Source organism: Bubalus kerabau, chromosome 6 (assembly GCF_029407905.1).
Source record: "Bubalus kerabau isolate K-KA32 ecotype Philippines breed swamp buffalo chromosome 6, PCC_UOA_SB_1v2, whole genome shotgun sequence".
In the NCBI taxonomy this organism is placed as follows: domain Eukaryota; kingdom Metazoa; phylum Chordata; class Mammalia; order Artiodactyla; family Bovidae; genus Bubalus; species Bubalus kerabau.
In genome coordinates this window covers 7,085,531-7,106,187 of record NC_073629.1, presented here as the reverse complement: position 1 = coordinate 7,106,187, position 20,657 = coordinate 7,085,531, and the positions used below count along the sequence as shown (strand labels likewise).

General features: G+C 41.5%; 1 protein-coding gene across 5 annotated transcripts in view; it reads left to right on the top strand.

The window, feature by feature from the left end:
- The first annotated feature begins 3,261 nt into the window (after nt 1-3,261).
- HSD17B7 (hydroxysteroid 17-beta dehydrogenase 7) overlaps nt 3,262-20,657 on the top strand; it is a 31,988-nt gene continuing 14,592 nt past the window's right edge. Inside the window, exons 1-5 of one of the 5 annotated variants that reach the window (XM_055587238.1) lie at nt 3,267-4,332; nt 6,381-6,584; nt 7,774-7,866; nt 11,571-11,685; nt 17,550-17,744. In XM_055587238.1, the coding sequence (XP_055443213.1) occupies nt 4,235-4,332; nt 6,381-6,584; nt 7,774-7,866; nt 11,571-11,685; nt 17,550-17,744 (705 nt within the window). In that variant the 5' untranslated portion in view covers nt 3,267-4,234. Of the gene's footprint in view, nt 4,333-6,380; nt 6,585-7,773; nt 7,867-10,140; nt 11,178-11,570; nt 11,686-17,549; nt 17,745-20,657 lie in introns of those variants that run through there. The other 4 variants (XM_055587239.1, XM_055587240.1, XM_055587241.1 and 1 more) reach the window with 4 other exon arrangements.

The following is a 20,657-nucleotide window of genomic DNA, read 5'->3' as shown; positions in this document are numbered from 1 at the left end:
CAGCCATTAAAAAGAATGCATTTGAATCAGTTCTAATAATGTGGATGAAACTGGAGCCTATTATACAGAGTGAAGTAAGCTGGAAAGAAAAACACCAATACAGTATAATAACACATATATATGGAATTTAGAAAGATGGTAACGATAACCCTGTATGCGAGCCAGCAAAAGAGACACAGGTGTATAGGCAGTCTTTTGGACTCTGTGGGAGAGGGAGAGTGTGGGATGATTTGGGAGAATGGCAGTGAAACATGTATATTATCATATGTGAAACAAATCGCCAATCCAGGTCCGATGCAGGACACAGGGTGCTTGGGGCTGGTGCATTGGGATGACCCAGAAGGATGGTATGGGGAGGAAGGCAGGAGGGGGGTTCAGGATGGGGAACACATGTACACCCGTGGTGGATTCATGTCAATGTATTGCAAAACCAATACAATATTGTAAAGTAATTAGCCTCCAATTAAAATAAATAATTTTATATTAAAAAATTTAAAAAATAAAGACAGAGATTATATCTGCTCTTTAATATTTTATCTGACAACTTAAAAGTGCATGCGTTTTTTAACTGCTGATTAAAAACTAGTAAAATCAGTACTAGAAAACTGATTTATCTCCATTTATAATTTTATATTCATTTTGTATTTGAAAAAGAAATGCACACACATATTATCTTCTGGTCCTTGAGTCCTACAGAGCAATAACTTATTACGTATAGGCAGCATGTGACCTTTTGCTATCTAATGACATTGGTAAAATGCCACTCTCAACGTGGTTCTCAGCCACGCTGGATGTAGAGTGATTTGAAGAAAAGGCAGATGAAAGAGATCTACAAGAAAAGGTCCCATTGGCAGCTGTTTTGTTTTGTTTTGTTTTTGTTTTTTTTGCCCCTGTTGCAAACCATAGGCAAGTTAGTTCTAGAGAGGACTGTAAGAACCCAGAACAAAGCTCTATTATGGAGGCAAAAGATATCTTTATTTATTTTTGTCTCCCTAAGGACAATTTCCTAGAGAAGGAAATGGCAATCCACTCCAGTACTATTGGCTGGAAAATCCCATGGACAGAGGAGCCTGGTAGGCTACAGTCCATGGGGACGCAAAGAGTCGGACATGACTGAGAGATTTCACTCTCACTTTCAAGGACAATGTCAGGCATGATACAAGAAACCAGAGATCAGTTTCAGAGTTTAGTGTAGAAGCAAATTTATTATATGAAGAAATGAATGAACAGCCAAAGGTAGTGGCTATATTTACTATGCTGATCATGGGGCCAAGGTGTGTTAGGGATAAATGGGATCACTGGGTAACACGTTTTCTTCTGGCGTCTCTAGGAAAGCAGCCCATGAACAATATAAACTCAAGATGACTAGCTTGAGGTGATAAAAGTCACACTTATTCACCTATAAGCAAAACCATAAGGACTTTTCTGGTGGTCCAATGGCTAAGACTCTGCGCTCCCAATGAAGGTGGCCTGGGTTTAATCCTTGGTCAGGGAACTAGATCCCACATGCCACAACTAAGACCCAGTGCAGGCAAATAAATTTTTTTTTAAAAAGAGTTATTAAAAAATTATGACTGTTACTGAGCAGCATCCAACATGTGATGAAATATCTTTTAAACACAGAATTAAGTATCTGTCATCAACAAAGTCCTATTCTCCTGGTCTCTCTGGCACATCTAGCAGCTCAGCCTATCTTTCAGAGGCTGCAGAACCTTGAAAGCAGGAACTTTATTTGGAGAAGACCAAGGTTTCCTCACTTGGCTTGGATGGCCATTATAATGGAAGGAGACTGCTGGTCTTGCTGTGAAGTCTTCAGGCCTTCACTTAATTCAGTCAGTCCTACACTGGTGGTCATCCTGAGATTGTGATGATACTAAATCCTGAGTCTGGGCCCTCCCCTTATTGGTAGGAATGAGTTTTTCATGGGATAGCCATACAACTGTCTGTCCCCTCTCTTATTTATTTCACAAGTCATTTCTGAGCTCTATGGGCTTTCATGCCAAGTTGCTTCAGTCGTGTCCGACTTTTTGCAACCCCATAGTACGCTTGCCTGGAAAATCCCATGGACGGAGGAGCCTGGTGGGCTGCAGTCCATAGGGTCACGACTGAGCGACTTCACTTTCATTTTCCACTTTCATGCATTGGAGAAGGAAATGGCAACCCACTCCAGTGTTCTTGCCTGGAGAATCCCAGGGACTGCAGAGCCTGGTGGGCTGCTGTCTATGGGGTAGCAGAGAGTCGGACACGACTGAAGTGACTTAGCAGCAGCAGCAGCAGCAGTCTGTAGCCCACCAGGCTCCTCTGTCCATGGGATTATCTAGGCAAGAATACTGGAACGGGTTGCCATGCCCGCCTCCAGGGAACTCTGAACTCTGGACACTCTAAAGGAGGTTTTGGGTCTAGATTCTAAAGATTGGGGTGTACTGTCAGGCCCTATAAAATCGCTGCTGTCTTGGTCTCTGTACGTTGCTGCCTGACCTGGCCCTGCCTCATCCTTACTATATGCCCATGGTGGCCTCCTTCTCCTGAGCTGAAAGTTTAATTGGTATGATTAACCCAACCCTAGCTAACAATTATTCCAAGACTGAGGGCCAGAATGACACCAACACGTTTGATCACCAACAGTTGCTAACCCAAAGAACTGTGGGAAGACGTTTCAGCAGTCTCCCTGGCCATCAAGGAGTCCTTTTGATGTCAAATCCCCTGTTACCGACAGCCTTCTCCTCCACTGTGTAGTGAATATTGCTGACTTGTCCTGCCTTCTGTTGACCACACACAGTGGGGCCTCACTCCAGGACAGTTGCCTCTGACATGTGAGATGTAATAAATCATTGATGTCTCTTTTGCTGCCTCTGGATTCTTTCTTTGGTCTAGCAACTGGGCAGCTACAAGGGTTGCAAGACTGTAGAGGTGCAGCCCAACATAGGAGTTAATTTTACTCCAGAACTTTCAGAAACTATTGTTAAATCATGGTTTCTTTATAATAGTTGTAAGTGGGTTATGGGTAGAAGCTGAGTGCCACTCAAAAAAAAAAAATATTGATGATATAGGAATTAAATCTTTAATAATCACATTTATTCTTTCAATCTGATTTTATTGGTATAAGATGTAGCTAATACTAAACTGATATAAAATTAATCAAAACGTCCAGGTTACTCAAAAGCCAATGAAAATGACCTCAGTCTCGTATCTTTCAGAGATCATTGCTGTTTATAAATAATTAAAACTTTTGAAGTGGTTATGAAGTACCTTCCACAGTTTGATACAAGACGTGCAGAATTCCTTACTGTGGACCCAGACTAGTGATGGTCACATTGTGAATAGCCCACAATAAATTCAGAAACCTAAAGTAAGCATTAGAAACTTTTATGGCAGTTTGGCAGAGTACTGACATCTGTTGAATTTAATTAAAAAAAAAAAATGGGGCTTGTATGCTTCTTGCTTTTTATTTAATTTTTCTAGCAATTTATTTTTATTGATTATTCCAGAAGTACCCATCTGGGGTGGCTTGGAAAAACAAAGAGGGTCCTTTACCACAAAGAATTTGAGACACACTGAAATAGAAAATTACAGCACAGGACCCATTACGTCCTATGGAATTCTAAGCTTCTCTGACTCTACATCATATTCCAAGTTTTGAAAGTTGGCAATTCATGCATGATTCTCCGTAAAGTTCTTAGTAAAACCAATGTTCATTTTCACGAAGATGATTTTTTAGAGGAAGAGGAGGCGTTTTGGAACCAGAAGGTTGGGTGTTAAATGGCACAGTGCCTGGATGGAAAACTAAGTAATGATCATCTCTAAACTTCACTTCCTAGCCTCAAACCTCTCCTCTAAAATACGGAGCGCTGTGAAAATATCCTGAGGTCTTCCCTCCATGAAATGCTCATCAGAGGCGCCATGGTATTCACCCTTCGTGAGCCGCGACTCCTCCACCAGCGCGCACAGGTAGGAGAACGCCCCAACCACGACAAAAGCCGGACGTCAGCGGGGCGGACCCGGGGCGGGACACCTTCCGAGGCCCAGGAGCAGGGACAGCTCGGATTGGCTCGGGCCTTGTGCGACAACGCGGCTCCGCCCCTCGGCCGATCTCACTCCATCCGGGCTCCTGAGCCGCGAGCGACTGGCAGGCAGCGATGGAAGAGCCGCCCAGCGCGAAATCCGTGATGAAAAAGGGAGGCGGGGCCCCGCCGGGCCCTGATTGACGGCCCGGGGGCGTGGCCGAGGCGGGGCTATGGGTCCAAGTACGGCCTTGCTGGGCCCTTCTTTGGGGTGCCTAGTCATAGGGTGCGCAAGCATGCGGAAAGTGGTTTTGATCACCGGGGCGAGCAGGTGAGACCTCCTTGGAGATAGTGGAGGCGGCGGGGCTGGGATCCGAGGGATCAGGAAGTAACGAGCCAGGTGGACCCGCCACCGATCGACCGCAGGAGCTCCTGTAGCTGACCCTGCCTCGGTGGGGACAGGGCCGAGATCCTGTCCGGCTTTTCCCTGGGTTCCTCTGTGCGCGAGGTACCAGGCCTGTCAGCGTCGTGAGCAGCACAGTAACGTGCTTTCAATTAAACATGACAGGGAGAAAAAGTAGAGCGTCACTAACAGATGTGTCTCAGTGACGATCCTGTCGGTATGCAGAGAAAGGGCTCTACCAACTCAGACCTCGCCCCCTTTCCACTTTTGACTCTCTCATCACTGGTAAATTAGACCAGATCACCATACATTTTGTACTCTTCCGGTTTTTTTCTGTGCTAGACTTCCGCCCCTAGATAAATTTCAGCATCCAAGAATGTTAGAATACGGGGGGCAAATATCTCATGTAACACAGTGCTAGACACCTAGTATAAGTACTCTTCAGAGACTCAGAGAAAAGTAACTTTTTTCTGTTAAGGCGTGGAAGGAGTGCAAGTAACCATACTGCCGATGAGTAATTTACTCCGGGGGTTGGGTATTTGGATTCAGCCTCTGTTTTACTTTTCGTTTGTAATTCAATGAACAGTGTGTGGAGGATGAAACTAATCAAATCAGTTTTCTAATTGAGGAGTTTGAGGGGCCGGGGGCGGGGGGCGGTGCGCGGGTGGATTAAGACTGAGGTTATGTTAAAGGACATTTAAAATTAGTTCAGCTTTCAGTTATCTAGACATGTCCATATTAACTAAGACAAACCTGGCAGGTGTCCTGTGATGGGCAGAATTTTGGTATACCCTCACCTGAATAACTTTAACAGCCAGTGTGGTGCTTTCTATGTTGATATGCTTAAATATCAACATGCTTAATATTGCAAATATGCAAATATCAAATATGCTTAAATAAGTCAGGCTTGATTTTGTGTTTGTTCCTTTTACAAATATTGTGATATGTGCAATTGTATATTTATAGTAAAGGCCTATTCTCAAGTGGGGATGAATAAACATAACTATGGTTTATTCATGGTGCTAGACTCTTTGCCTGGCATCAGCTTTCAAGTCTTGGAAAAAGCCCACTTACCTAGGGTTTCACTGTTATCCGCCAGCCTGATCCGACCCCTCTCCCCATCTACTGTGTGGTTTCACAATGCTCTTTCTGAAGGAGGTCATTGACACATGTACTCATCCCTGGGTGGGGAAGATCCCCTGGAGGAGGAAATGGCAACCCTCTCCAGTATTCTTGCCTGGAAAATTCCATGGACAGAGGAGCCTAGTGGGCAACAATCCATAGGGTCGCCAAGAGTCAGACACGACTGAGTGACTAAGCATGCAGCATGCATTCATCCCCACTTCTCTTTCCTTGTAGCCATCTTATATTTCCTTTTCCTATCTTCTACTTGATCATCTTCCTGTTGGTTATTCAGTCCTAATAGTTGAGAGGGACTTGTCTCTCTTGCCATTTGCTTATACCTTACCCTAAAAGAGTCACCCATTACTTAAATTAGGAATTTCTGGTGCTGCTGATAATGGCCATGATACCGACTGGTAGAAGAGCCCTTGCCCTTGAGAAACCTAGACAGTAGAGTAAAACATGAGCACTGCTAACTGCTGAGATGCTCTTTTTAGCACTTGCTGGTGATGTATTGAATCCCTTTCATGAGTGTCATGATCAGCATAAAATGAAAACCACTGACAGGATAAACTCTGTCTTAAATGCTAAAGGGCAATTCTGATTTGCAGTTATTTGGGTCATTGAGCTTTTGCAAAATGAAAGAACCACAAGCTGGACAACATCCTGAGCCAGTGACTATGAGAGTTGGAGGGTTCCCCACTTCTTTACATAGTTTTGGAGTGCTTTCTGTCTACCTGGGCTCCTGTTTGGGGCTCAAGTTGACAAAATCAGTCTTCTGAGCCAGAGAGAAGTTGCTTCTATTGGGCACCATCTCATTTAATGAGTATTCGGTATCTGAATTGTCCTCTCAGTGGCGTGGGCCTAGCCCTCTGCAGGCAGTTGCTGGAAGAAGATGATGCACTTCACCTGTGCTTGGCGTGCAGGAACATGAGCAAAGCAGAAGCTGTCCGCACCTCTCTACTGGCCTCCCACCCCGCTGCTGAGGTCTCCATCGTGCAGGTGGATGTCAGCAGCCTGCCATCGGTGTTCCAGGCCACCAAGGAGCTCAAGCAAAGGTCTGCGTCTTATTGATGGCTTTTTTCTCATGTGATTGTGCAATGCAACAGCTAATAGAATAAGAAGGGATGGGAAAATCGATAAAAGAAACAGGTGCAGTGTAAAAAGAAGTTACACTGAGGAAATCTGCAGAGTGACATATTATGCCTCAGTATACCATATTTTCATTCTTAATCACAATCATGACCATTCCATGAAGATTAATTTATGAGCATATTTTGACATGCAGTCAGTTGTAGTGTTAGGTTAGTGTAACTCCTTTGATGTTTAAATACATTTTTTGCATCTTTGCTTTACATAATAAAACTCCATTAAGTATGTGAGGCAGGTGTTTACAAGTGAAGAAATTTCCCCAGGCCACTCACTAAAAATTTGTTCATATTGACTAATTGGCAGACAATAAACATTTGATGAATGTTTAGTATCTGAAGGGCTAGAGTCCTTAGATATATAACTTCTCAAAAAATGTACAATAAACTGCATATAGCTACACAGTGCATTTTTCTGGAGAGACAGGGCATGTTTTTTTCTTCTAAGAGGAATGAATAATAATTAGTTTAATTAATAAACTATTAATTACATTTTTGTAATTCAGGCCCTTAATAAGCAAGAGCTTCTTTATTTCCATGGACAGTAAAATGAACTTCAGGGAAGGAAGTTCATTATATAAGGAAAGCCTTCTTGGTAAAAGAATTGGCTGAAGAATAATATATTGTATTTCATTTATGCTCGATAGCCATTTGCATTACTGTGTTCCCTGCTCTAATGGATATCTTGGTGTTCAGATTCCAGCATTGATGGATCAGATTATACAAATTTTACTCGTCAAAAAGGAAAGATGTGAATTTTTTTTTTCTAAAAAAGCAAAAACCTTTCTAAGACCAGAGGGAGTGTGGGTTTAATAGAGTTGCTGTGGTACCTTATTAGGAGGACTAAGCTGGAAGGAGTATTGGTCAGAGAATATTTGATTTCAAGACCCATTACAGCTCTCCAAATTCTGTTTGAGGCCACCATCAAAAAAAGAATACTCAAATATTTACTGGGCTAATTAAAAAATGTTGAGAAGGTAGTACTGATGCCTTAGCTTGCTATGGCCATCTTTTTGTGCTTTCTGTCCTTCGTGGGCCTTCTGTATTCTAACTGCTCTAAGAGATAGCTAACAATCTTCTTTCTTGATTTTACTTGCAGGTTTCAGAGATTAGACTATGTATATCTAAATGCTGGGATCATGCCTAATCCACAGCTAAATATCAAAGCACTTTTTCGTGGGCTCTTTTCAAGGTAATTTCTATCTTTTATATTAACTGATTGGAAGGAAGGTGTTTATATATTTTTTGCCTAGCTTTGCCGTCAGTCCATTAAGTTGAGGGGGTGAGGGGGCGTGGAGAAGAATGAAGATAGAAGAAAGTACATGTTGCAGCCATGTGGTGAAACGTGCTTTCGTCTTTGTGAGGAAAGTCATGATTCTGTGTTCTTGGTCCCCAGATATTCCAAGAATGTTACATGTTTTGGCAGGTCAGTTTTGGTCTGCCTCACTGTGTCCATTAGAACATTTCAGAACTAGGCAGAGTTGTCATTGAGACTCTAATATCCAGGAAGGCAACTTTAGAAGCATTTCTCAGCCATGTGTCAGGTACTCTGACTAGTAGGCTAAGGAAATGTACAGGGCTAAATACCTTCCTGGGAGATTCTCAATACACATTCAGTTCAGTTCAGTTGCTCAGTCGTGTCCGACTCTTTGCGACCCCATGAATCACAGCACGCCAGGCCTCCCTGTCCATCACCAACTCCCGGAGTTCACTCAGACTCACGTCCATCGAGTCAGTGATGCCATCCAGCCATCTCATCCTCTGGCGTCCCCTTCTCCTCCTGCCCCCAATCCCTCCCAGCATCAGAGTCTTTTCCAGTGAGTCAACTCTTCGCATGAGGTGGCCAAAGTACTGGAGTTTCAGCTTCAGCATCATTCCTTCCAAAGAAATCCCAGGGCTGATCTCCTTCAGAATGGACTGGTTGGATCTCCTTGCAGTCCAAGGGACTCTCAAGAGTCTTCTCCAATACCACAGTTCAAAAGCATCAATTCTTCGGCGCTCAGCCTTCTTCACACTCCAACTCTCACATCCATACATGACTACAGGAAGAACCATAGCCTTGACTAGACAAACATTTGTTGGCAAAGTAATGTCTCTGCCTTTGAATATGCTATCTAGGCTGTTCATAACTTTCCTTCCAAGGAGTAAGCGTCTTTTAATTTCCTGGCCACAGTCACCATCTGTAGTGATTTTGGAGCCCCTAAAAATAAAGTCTGACACTGTTTCCACTGTTTCCCCATCTATTTCCCATGAAGTGACAAGACCAGATGCCATGATCTTCGTTTTCTGAATGTTGAGCTTTAAGCCAACTTTTTCACTCTCCACTTTCACTTTCATCAAGAGGCTTTTGAGTTCCTCTTCACTTTCTGCCATAAGGGTGGTGTCATCTGCATATCTGAGGTTATTGATATTTCTCCCAGCAATCTTGATTCCAGCTTGTGTTTCTTCCAGTCCAGCGTTTCTCATGATGTACTCTGCATATAAGTTAAATAAGCAGGGTGACAATATACAGCCTTGACGAACTCCTTTTCCTATTTGGAACCAGTCTGTTGTTCCATGTCCAGTTCTAACTGTTGCTTCCTGACCTGCATATAGGTTTCTCAAGAGGCAGGTCAGATGCTCTGGTATTCCCATCTCTTTCAGAATTTTCCACAGTTGATTGTGATCCACACAGTCAATACACATTAGTGGCTTCCAAAAACGTTTAACTACAACCTATAGTACTACTACTAGTAGTAGTACAGTAAGAAATAAATCTTTTTTGTGACCCAGTGTACTTATTCATGGATTTCCCAGGTGGCACAGTGGTAAAGAACCTGCCTTCCAGGAGACGTGGGTTCGATCACTGGGTCAGGGAGTCCCTGGAGAAGGAAATGGCAACCAACCCATTCCTGTATTCTTGCCTGGAAAATTCAATGGACAGAGGAACCTGGCATGCTATAGTCCATGGGATGGCAAAGAGTCAGACACAACTGAGCAGCTGAGCACATCCATACTTATTCATAAATTGATGTTACTCTTACTTCATGCTACTTCCTATACTGCTACTTTTGTTTTACTTTTCTGCCATTCAACACACACACACTCCTACACACAAAAATCACATGCTGGTCTTGACCTATTACATTGATCTCACAGCAAATCACTGTCTTCCTGTATTCAATACCTCAGGAATTCCCTATAATAAAAAAGCCTGCTTCACTTTGTTACTTTGTTCAGCAGTTAGACATCAGTGTGCAGGGGAAGACTTTTTCTTCTTGGCATGACTGTTATTCCCCCAGGGCAGTTGATTTGTATTAGGTTGGTGCAAAAGTATTGTGGTTTTGCATGGTTGAAATTTGCTATCTGATATTGGAATACATTCTTAAATAAATGTGGTTATGTTATATATTGTTTTAATGCACATTTCTCACTTTGTTTTTTGCTAATGACTTATTACTTCCTGTGTATTTTATATTTTTTTTAGACTAGGAAATGATGTTAGACAAAAAGAAAATTCAAGTGATTTTCCTATTTGAGTTCAAAATTGTTCGTAAGGCAGTGGAGACAACTTAGATCAACACATTTGGCCCAGGAACTGCTAACAAACATACAGTGCAGTGCTTGTTTGAGAAGTTTTGCAAAGAGGATGAGATCCTTGAAGATGGGGAACTCAGTGGCCGATGGTCAGAAGATGACAGTGACCAAGTGAGAACAATCACTGAAGCTGATCCTCTTACCACTGCATGAGAAGTTGCTGAAGAACTCAGTGCTGACCATTCTATGGTAGTTTGGCATTTGAAGCAGATCAGAAAGGTGAAAAAGCTTGATAAGTGGGAGCCGCATGAGCTGACTGCAAATAAAAAAAGATCGTCATTTTGAAGTGTCATCTTCTCTTATTCTATGCAAAAACAATGAACCACTTCTCAGTCAGATTGTAATGTGCACTAAAAAGTGAACTGTGTATGACAATTGACAACAACCAGCTCGAAGTGTTTGGACCAAGAAGTACCTGGTGACAACCAGCTCAGTGTTTGGACCAAGAAGCAGCTCCAAAGCACTCCCTAAGCCAAACTTGCACCCCAAAAAGCGTCATGGTCACTGTTTGGTGGTGTGTTGCCATTCTGATCCACTACAGCTTTCTGAGTCCTGGCGAAACCATTACGTCTGAGAAGTAGGTTCACCAAATCAATGAGATCCACCGAACACTGCAATGCCTGTAGCTGCTTTAGTCAAGAGAGGGGGCCCAGTTCTTCTCCATGACCACACGTCGCACATCCAGTGCTTCAAAAGTTGAATGAATTGGGCTATATAAAGTTTTGCCTTATCCACCATATTCACCTGATCTCTCGCCAACTGACTATGACTTCTTCAAGCATCTTGACAACTTGTTGCAGAGAAAATGCTTCCACAACCTGCAGGAAGCAGAAAAATGCCTTCCAAGAGTTTGTGGAATCCAGAAGCATGTATTTTTATGCTACAGGAATAAACAAACTTACTTCTCATTGGCAAAAATGTGTTGATTGTAATGGTTCCTATTTTGGTTAATAAAGCTGTGTTTGAGCCTAATTATAATGATTTAAAATTCACGGTCTGAAACCACAACTACTTTTTCACCAACCTAATAGCTTGATTTGGAATGAAGGGAAGAGAGTTTTTGCAGCAGGGTTTTGAGAGGCTCAGGTTCCTGTTGGTTGTATGGACTATAAGTATATAGGTTGAACTGGGTGCAAGAAAGCATTTTTGCATTTGATGTAGTGCTCAAAATAACCCGCTCTGAGAAATAAGTATTTCTGTTCCTGTTATTACAGAAGCAAGGGAAAGTTGGGGGGTCAGGGAAGGCAGGAGGGGTATCTCTTTACTATCTTCAGTTAAAGAAGCTTTAAAATGTCATACCATTGTCTTCTGCTGTTTCAGAAAAGTGATTCATATGTTCTCCACAGCTGAAGGACTGCTGACCCAGAATGACAAGATAACCCCTGATGGGCTCCAGGAGGTGTTTGAAACCAATGTCTTTGGCCACTTTATCCTGGTAAAAAGGTTTTAGGCTTCGTAAGCAACACTTAGTGCTGCGATCCTAAACATGTGTGCAGATATGTCCAGTGCTGTGTTGTTAAGCTCATTAGTTTATGGCCGGCATTGCATCTTTGAGTGTTTAAATGGGGTGATGACTCTTTGAAAACATTGCTTCCCTGAAGCAGCCTGCTGGTGTATTTTTTCCTTTGGACATCAACTTCAGAGAGCGGAAAGTAAAATATGAACACACAAGCGCTTTTAGAAACAATGAACAGAACTGAGGAAGTGCACAAGTCCTGTTCTACATGGTCTTTGAAACTGGGCTTGTCATCAGATAGGATGGGGTAACAGACAAGACACTATTAGACAGTACTTTAATCTTTTACTGTCTTGATGTGATTTCTTAAGCATCCAGACTGATGTGTTACAATTCCAGGCGTGCATATAAAGCTAAGCAAGGGATGTGCAGATTGCGTAAGTTGTTCTGTGTTCTTGCCTCACATTTAGTCTCATAAGACAGCTCTTCTACCTAGATTAAGTAATGCCCAGCTCTGTTGCCAGTTGCTTTTAATTTTTTGGTATTAGAAGAACTCTTTCTGATGCATTGAATTTGTATCTCTGACACTTTTAGATTTATGATCTTTTTTTTTTCACCTTAAATATAATTTCCGTCATAATTGGACCTCCTTGAGGGCTAGCTGTAAATATAAATATAATAACCTAAGATGTACATAAACATTGGAATATTGTGAAACCACTAAAAGAAAAGATCTTTTGCACTTAGATGGGATAGCCATTAGTATTTTATTATTGAGAATAAACAGCTGGTTGTGCTATGTATAGTGTGACCTCATTTGTATAAACAAATAGACAAATGATACAAATGAAATTGGGAACCCCTTTGAACTGGGGTACCAGAATATCAGAAGTGAGTGTGAGATTCACGGGTCATTCTAGATCCTTTAGCACTTAAAAAAATGTGGTATTGCTTTTTCAATGATAAAAGTTAAAATATAGTCAGGATAGGATTGAATTCATATTTGATCATGTTTTATAACTCTTCAGAGATTCATCTAATATATCTTATGTTTTTATAATGCTCTCATTCTTTGCCTTCTTTTTGAGTTATTAAATTAATTGGCAATGATAGAGGGTAAGTTAATGTTAGTATGAATAGTCTGTCAACTTTTTGATGAATCTACTGTTTAAAACATCAAGTTGTTAAGGAAATCTAGTATTTTGGGGTAATCCAGTTTGGGGGAATGGCAGAGGAGAGTTGTGACCAAAGGCACAATTATCACAGGAGTCCTGGTGACATGACTTAACATTGTGTATCCTTATGTAGGTAGGCCTAACAGCAGGGGTTTGGGGATTGATTTATCAAATAAAATAACAGGAAGGTTTATGATGCCTTCTACTCTCTCCAAATTAGTTTTAGAAATCTTACCACTTTGTGGAACACAAACTTGGATTCTAGGTCCAGGTGTAAATGCATTATATGAATGGTTCCATCCCATTCATATAATGAATAAAATCAATCCATTTTGATTATAAATGATCAAACTTTTAGGGCTGTTAGAAGACTAGAGATAATTTCTGTAAAGTTCCAGGTACAGTGCAGTATACATTGTGGAACCAGATAACTGAGTTAATCTCATGTTCATGGATTCTCTCGATTTGATGTAAATATTCATTGCAGATCTGGAAGCATTCCTAGATATTTCTTTAATAAACTTCTAGTTTTAGGATAGCTCTAGATTTACAGAATTATTGCAGAGAGAGTTTCTGCATACCCTAGGCCTAGTTTCCTCTATTATTATTATCTTTTGGCTGCATCATGCTGCGTGCGAGATCTTAGTTCCCCCACCTGGGCTTGAACCTGCACCCCCTTGCATTAGAAGCTTGGAGTATTAACCACTGGACCACCAGGGAAGTCCCAGTTTCCTCTATTATTAACATCCTACATAGTTTGGTAGATTGTCACAGTTAGTGAACCAATGTTGATATATTTCTATTAATGAAACTCCGTGCTTTATTCAGATTCCTTCAATTTTGTGTGATATCCTTTTTCAGTTCTAGCATCCCATTTAGTAGTTAAATCTCACATTACATTTAGAAGTCAAATCTCCTTAAGCTCTTCTTGGTCGTGATAATTTCTCACACTTTCCTTGTTTTTGATGACCCTGGCAGTTTGGGGATTACTGCTCAGGAGTTGTGTACATGGTTCCTTATTGGGATGTGTCTGTTTTCCTCATGATTAGGTTTGAGAAAATGTGTTTTTGAAAGGGAGGCCACAGAGAGAGCGCGCCAGTGTCCTCTCGTCCTGTCAGTATGTCTTATCAGTGTTGACGTTCTCTTTGATCCGCTGACTTGAAGTACTGTCTGTCAGGTTTTTCCTTTGTAAAGTTGCTTCTTTCTCCCGTTACATATAGTAGTCTTGTGGAAGAGAGTTACTTTGTGTAGCCCACACTTGGTTGTGCTTGGCCTTCTTAACCATGGAGTAGCTATATGAATTATTTGGAGTTTTTCTGCAAGGGAGATATGTCTGTTCTCCTCCACTTAATTCTTTATTCAGCCACTTATTTATTGGCCTATTATTCCTTAGTAAAGCTGAATAAAGGCATTTGTTACATCCATGTAGATTCATGGATATGCATTTTCTCCTTTGAATTATAAACATTATTTTCTTACTCGAATGATTTTAGCTTGGGCCATTGGACCTCTTTCAGTTGGAACTTTTATGTCTTTTTCAAAAACTTTTATTGAAGTATAGTTGATTTACAATGTTGTGTTAATTTCAGGGGTACAGAAAAATGATTAAGTTATATATACATGCATATGTACATCTATATACACACATATCTTCTTTTTCAGATTCTTTTCCTGTATAGGTTATTACAAAATATTGAGTATAGTTCTCTGTGCTCTATAGTCCTTGTTGGTTATCTTATTTTATATATAGTAGTGTGTCTCCCCCACCTTTCCCCTTGGGTAACTGCAAATTTGTTTTCTATGTCTGTGAGTCTATTTCTATTTTGTACGTAAATCCTTTTGTGTCACTTTTTTCTAGATTTCACATATAAGTGATATGTATTTGTGTTTCTCTGACTTCACTTAGTATGATAATCTCTAGGTTCATCCACGTTGCTGCAGATGGCATTATTTTGTTCATTTTATGGCTGAGTGATATGTGTGCTTGTGTGTGTGCACACACCACATCTTTATCCATTCATCTATCGGTGGGCATTTAGGTGGTTTCCACGTCTTGGCTATTGGAAATAGTGCAGCAACGTGCATCATGGTGAACATGTCTTTTTGAAGTATGTTTTGGTAGCTCTGTTTTTTTTGTTTTTTTTTTTAATTTAATTTTTTTAAATTTTATTTTATTTTTAAACTTTACAAAATTGTATTAGTTTTGCCAAATAGCTCTGTTTTTAATAGAGCTCTGTCGTACTGTTCTCCATAGTGGCTGTACCAATTTATATTCCCATCAGCAGTTTAAGAGGTTTCCTTTTTCTCTGTACCCATTCCAGCATTTGTTATTTGTAGACTGGTGTGAGGTGATACCTCATTGTATTAATAGTTTTGATTAGCATTTCTCTAATAATGACTGATGTTAAAAATCTTGTCGTATGCCTTTTGGCCATCTGTGTATCTTCTTTGGAGAAATGTCTGTTTAGATCGTCTACCCATATTTTGATGGAGTTGTTTGTTTTTGGATATTGAGCTGAATAAGCTGTTTGTGTATTTTGGAATTAATCCCTTATGGGTTGCATTGTTTGTAAGTATTTTCTCTCATTCTGTAGGTTGTATTTTTTTATATTTATTTTTTCAATTTATTGTTTTACTTATAGTTTCCTTTGCTGTGCAAAGGCTTTTAAGTTTAACTAGATTCCATTTGTTTAGCTTTGTTTTTATTTTCATTACTCTAGGAGGTGTATCCAAAAAGATATTGCTGCGATTTATGTCAAAGAATGTTCTGCCTACGTTTTCCTACAGGAGTTTTATAGTATCTGGTCTTACATTTAGATCTTTCATCCATTTTGAGTTTATTTTTGAATGTGGTATTAGAGGATGTTTTAATTTCATTCACTTGCATGTAGCTGTCCAGTCTTCCCCATGCCAGTTATTGAAGAGACCTTCTTTTCACGCTATGTGCTTCCCTCCCTTGTAGATCATTTGACCGTAGGTGCGTGGGTTTACTTCTAGGCTTTATATCCTGTGGTACTTCTATATCTTTGACATAGCCTCATCACTGCGGCTTTCGGGTTTTGTTTTGTGCATGTCCTTCCTGACACCACATGATGTTTAAGACTCACGTTATATATTTCCTATCCCAGTCTCAGAAGCAGACATTTCTCTCAGGAGATCTGTTTCCTTTTATTGGAGGATGGTATTAGAAACCAAGATCTGGTGCTCCTTGCTGTTGAGATAGCATGTGCTTGTAGGCCCTCTCAGCTCACAGAGCAAGGACATATCTTGTTTTTGTTCAGTCTCCCAGTCATGTCTGACTCTCTGTGGCCCCATGGAACTGTAGCACACCAGGCCTCCCTGTCCCTCACCATCTCCCAAAGCTTGCCCAAGTTCATGTCCATTTTATATGCCATCCAGCCATCTCATCCTCTGATGCCCTCTTCTCTTTCTGCCCTCCATCTTTGCCAGCATTAGGGACTATTCCAGTGAGTTGGTTGTTTACATCAGAGGACAAAAATGCTGGAGCTTCAGCTTCAGCATCAGTCCTTCCAATGAATATTCAGGGTTGACTTTCCTTAGGATTTGACTAGTGTAAGCTTCTTGCTGTCCAAGGGATTCTCAGGAGTCTTCTCCAGCACCACAGTTTGAAGGCATCAATTCTTTGGCATTCTGCGTTCTTTATGGTCCAGTTCTCACAACCATACGTGACTACTGGGAAGACCATCACCTTGACTATACAGACCTTTTTGGCGAGTAATGTCTCTGCTTTTCAACATACTGTCTAGCTTTGTCATAGCTTTCCTGCCATGAAGCAACCGTCTTCTGATTTCATGGTTGCAGTCACCTTCCACAGTGATTTTAGAGCCCAAGAAGAGGATATCTGTCACTGCTTCCACCATTTCCCCTTCAATTTGCCATGAAGTAATGGGGCTGGATGCCATGATCTTAGTGTTTAATATTGAGTTTTAAGCCGGCTCTTTCACTCTCCTCCTTCACCCTCGTCAAAAGTCTCTTTAGTTCTGCTTTGCTGTCTGCCATTAGAGTGGTATCATCCGCATATCTGAAGTTGTTGCTGTTTCTCCCTCCTATCTTGATTCCAGCTTGTAACTCATCCAGCCTGACATTTCTCATGATACGCCCAGCACATAGGTTAAACAAAGAGGGTGACAGCGGACAGCCCTGTCATACTCCTTTCTCAAACTTGAACTAATTGGTTGTTCCATACAGGGTTCTAACTGTTGCTTCTTGACCCACATACAGATTTCTCAGGAGATAGGTAAGATGGTCTGGTGTTCCCATCTCTTTAAGAGCGTTCCACAGTTTGTTATGATGCACACAGTCAAAGGCTGTAGCGTAATTGATGAAACAGATGTAGATGTTTTTCTGGAATTCAAGGAAATATCTATGTGCATGCTAACCCATTTATATATAAATATCTATAAATATTTTGTATGTAACCATCTGAATCTTTATTAAGCTAAACATGAGTTCACACTGATGTCTCTGACTCTAATCCCTTGCCACATGGATCAGTCTAAACTCCTTCTCTTGCTTACTTGTGGCCCACTCTACCAATGGCACACCTGTTCAATTCTAGTCTACATTTATATTGATTTCAAAATTGTTATCTTGTAATCCCTTAGTATATTTTGATACTTTTTTTTGTTTCTTTTATTCCTCATCCAGATTCAGGAACTAGAATCTCTCCTGTGTCACAGTGAGAGTCCATCTCAGCTCATTTGGACATCATCTCGCAATGCAAAGAAATCTAATTTCAGCCTTGAGGATGTCCAGCACAGCAAAGGCCAGGAGCCCTACAGCTCTTCCAAATACGCTATTGACCTTCTGAGTGTGGCTTTGAACAGACACTTCAACCATCAGGTAGCCTGCCTCAGCAATATGGAGATGGCAGGGCAGTGTTTGCTGAACCAGCACTGATTGCTTAGTAAAATGGCTGGCTCCCTATTGTAGTGTGAAGATGAAATATTGTTTCTTGAGCAGGATTGCTGTGAGGACAAGGTAAGACATGACAAAGAGTGGCAGTTGATGTATAGGAAGTTTTAGGGCAGAGATAATGAGCTCCAGACTTGTAGGTATATGGGGGTCCATTTACCAGTCTGTAGCTCCTCTGGAGCTATAATTTATATAACAGAATGATAACGATATCAGTAGCTCCTATTAAGCATTTGCTGTGTGTGTCACTTAATACCTTTCCCATCACAGTGAGGTGGGTCTGAGCATTTCCATTTTCATACGAGGACACTAAAGTTTGGAATCCTTATTAAAGTCATTTACCCAGAAGTCACACAGTCAGTAAAGGGTAGAGCCCAGAGCTGAGCTCACGGCTGTCTAACTTCAAGCTTGGACTTTTCCCATCAAGCCGTGCTGCCTCCAGTGTTATATCCAGTGTTACAGGACAGCTGGCAGTTAGAAAGCCCTTGGAGAGTGAGGATCTCTGGTGAGGCTGCAGAGGTCTGTCTTTTGAGGACTGGGTTTAGAGAGCAACCCTTGTCAGACATGCTGGCTTCTGTGGTCTGGAACTTAGTGCTTCTTTGTATGTTTCTCTTGCCCAGGTCCAAAATTTTAACTGGAAATCTCCAGTCTCTCCTGTGGGCATTTTCCTTTGCTTGCTTTGACTGTGTTTTTTGAATATGGGACTGGGGAGAAATTTAACTCCGACAATATTTACAAAAGCTGGCCATTTTTAGGGTACTGACCCAGGCTGAAAATTGAGGAGGAAGGAGAAATAAAAGACAGTGCAGAAACTATTTGCCCTTAAGGGGCTGTTTTCCATCATCCATTAGATACAGCAGTCTAAACCTTATGTAATGGTTTAGATCTGGTTGATTCTAGAATGGAGACCTTCATCAGCTGGAATTCTCACTTCTGAGAACTGGCTCTTAGGATTAAACCTCTTAGAGAAGACGATGGTATAAAAGTAGAAGCTATGAGCACATTCTCTAGAACTGCTTTTGAATTCTGGCTCTGTCACCTCGGACAGATTATTTAATGTCTTTGTACGTCCAGTTTCCTCATCTGAGAAACAGAATTAATAATAGTGTTTGCCTCATAGATTTGCTGGGAGGATTGAGTGATTGGAGTGGTATGAAGCATTGACAACAATGCTTTGTGTTAGAATGTGCCTCTGTGTGTGTATGTTTCTGTACATATGTGTACTTATGTGCATGCATACATGCGTGAGTATGCCTAGCCACATGCACATGTGTGGGTTTTGTGGGCTTGTGAACATGTGTATGAAGGTGACTATGTGTGGTTATGTGCCCATGGGTGTAGGTGTCTGGTCATGTGGTCTGCATCTGTTTGTGCATGTGCTTATGTGTTTGTTTGTTGGCTGTTGTTATTATTGTTATTATTCAGGCTCAGTGTGTTGGTCCACATGTGAGTCTCCTCCTGAGATTTCTTGGGATGTTTAAAAACTTGTCACAACTGCTTGTCCTCTGGAAACTCCCTTTTAGGGATAAGGTCAGAGTGGATTTAGCTTCTTTTTTCATAAAAAGCTCTGAAATTTTGCTTGTCTCAATTGTCAAGTTTTGGGATTTCATCTCTTAAAAAAAAAAAGATTTAGCTAATGCTGCCAGCTCCTTTAAAATCTGTGTGATTGGTTTGTAGCTCATGATGGTTCTACCTTGGCTTTTGTGAAGAAAGAAGTAGCTAAGAAAGAACTACCTCCCTTCGAAGACTTGTGTGACTGGAAATGTTGATCCCTATAGGCTGCCTGGGAGAAGGCAATGGCACCCCACTCCAGTACTCTTGCCTAGAAAATCCCATGGACGCAGGAGCCTGGAAGGCTGCAGTCCATGGGGTCGCGAAGAGTCGGACACGACTGAACGACTTCACTTTCACTTTTCACTTTCATGCATTGGAGAAGGAAATGGCAACTCACTCCAGTGTTCTTGCCTGGAGAATCCCAGGGACGGGGGAGCCAGGTGGGCTGCCGTCTATGGGGTCGCACAGAGTCAGACACGGCTGAAGCGGCTTGGCACTCTGTGCGACCCCATAGACGGCAGCCCACCAGGCTCCACAGTCCCTGGGATTCTCCAGGCAAGAACACTGGAGTGGGTTGCCATTTCCTTCTCCAATGCATGAAAGTGAAAAGTGAAAGTGAAGTCGCTCAGTCGTGTCCGACTCTTCGCGACCCCATGGACTGCAGCCTACCAGGCTCCTCCATCCATGGGATTTTCCAGGCAAGAGTACTGGAGTGGGGTGCCATTGCCTTCTCCAAGCAGCAGCATAGGCTGCCTGATAGACTTTACCTGTCCATGAATGACTATTCCTGTCACACAGCCTTGAGAAATACTCAGGGTCGTCACGCTCATTCCTTCAGGTCAAATGTGTAAAGGGACTTCAGTTTAGATAAGATGGCCTCCTTGCTTGTTTCTTTTGTTGCTCAATGTCAGAAAGTCGTGTGTGTTGAAAGCCCTGGATTTTAGTTCACAGATGTCTTCATTTAGGGCTGAATAGGTCCTAACTGTCCCTGGCTAGTTCCCAGATTAAGAAATTCTCCTTAGCTATCTTTGGGGCAAAATATTTGGGAAGAATTTTTGGTCTGTAAAGTTCCTGACTTTTTTCAGAGGACTGCTGGTCAATCAAGGGGATTCTCAGGTCTAAATTATCCACGTCAGGCACCGCCAGGCCCTGCAGCAGTGAATAAAGGAAGCCAGCCTTCTAGCTTCTGATACTCAGGGTGCTTTCTGTCCCCTGAACTGACTGTGCTATCCTGGCACTTTCTATTTTTGTTTAAAAGGAAAAAAAAAAGTTAAAAGTAATAAAAAT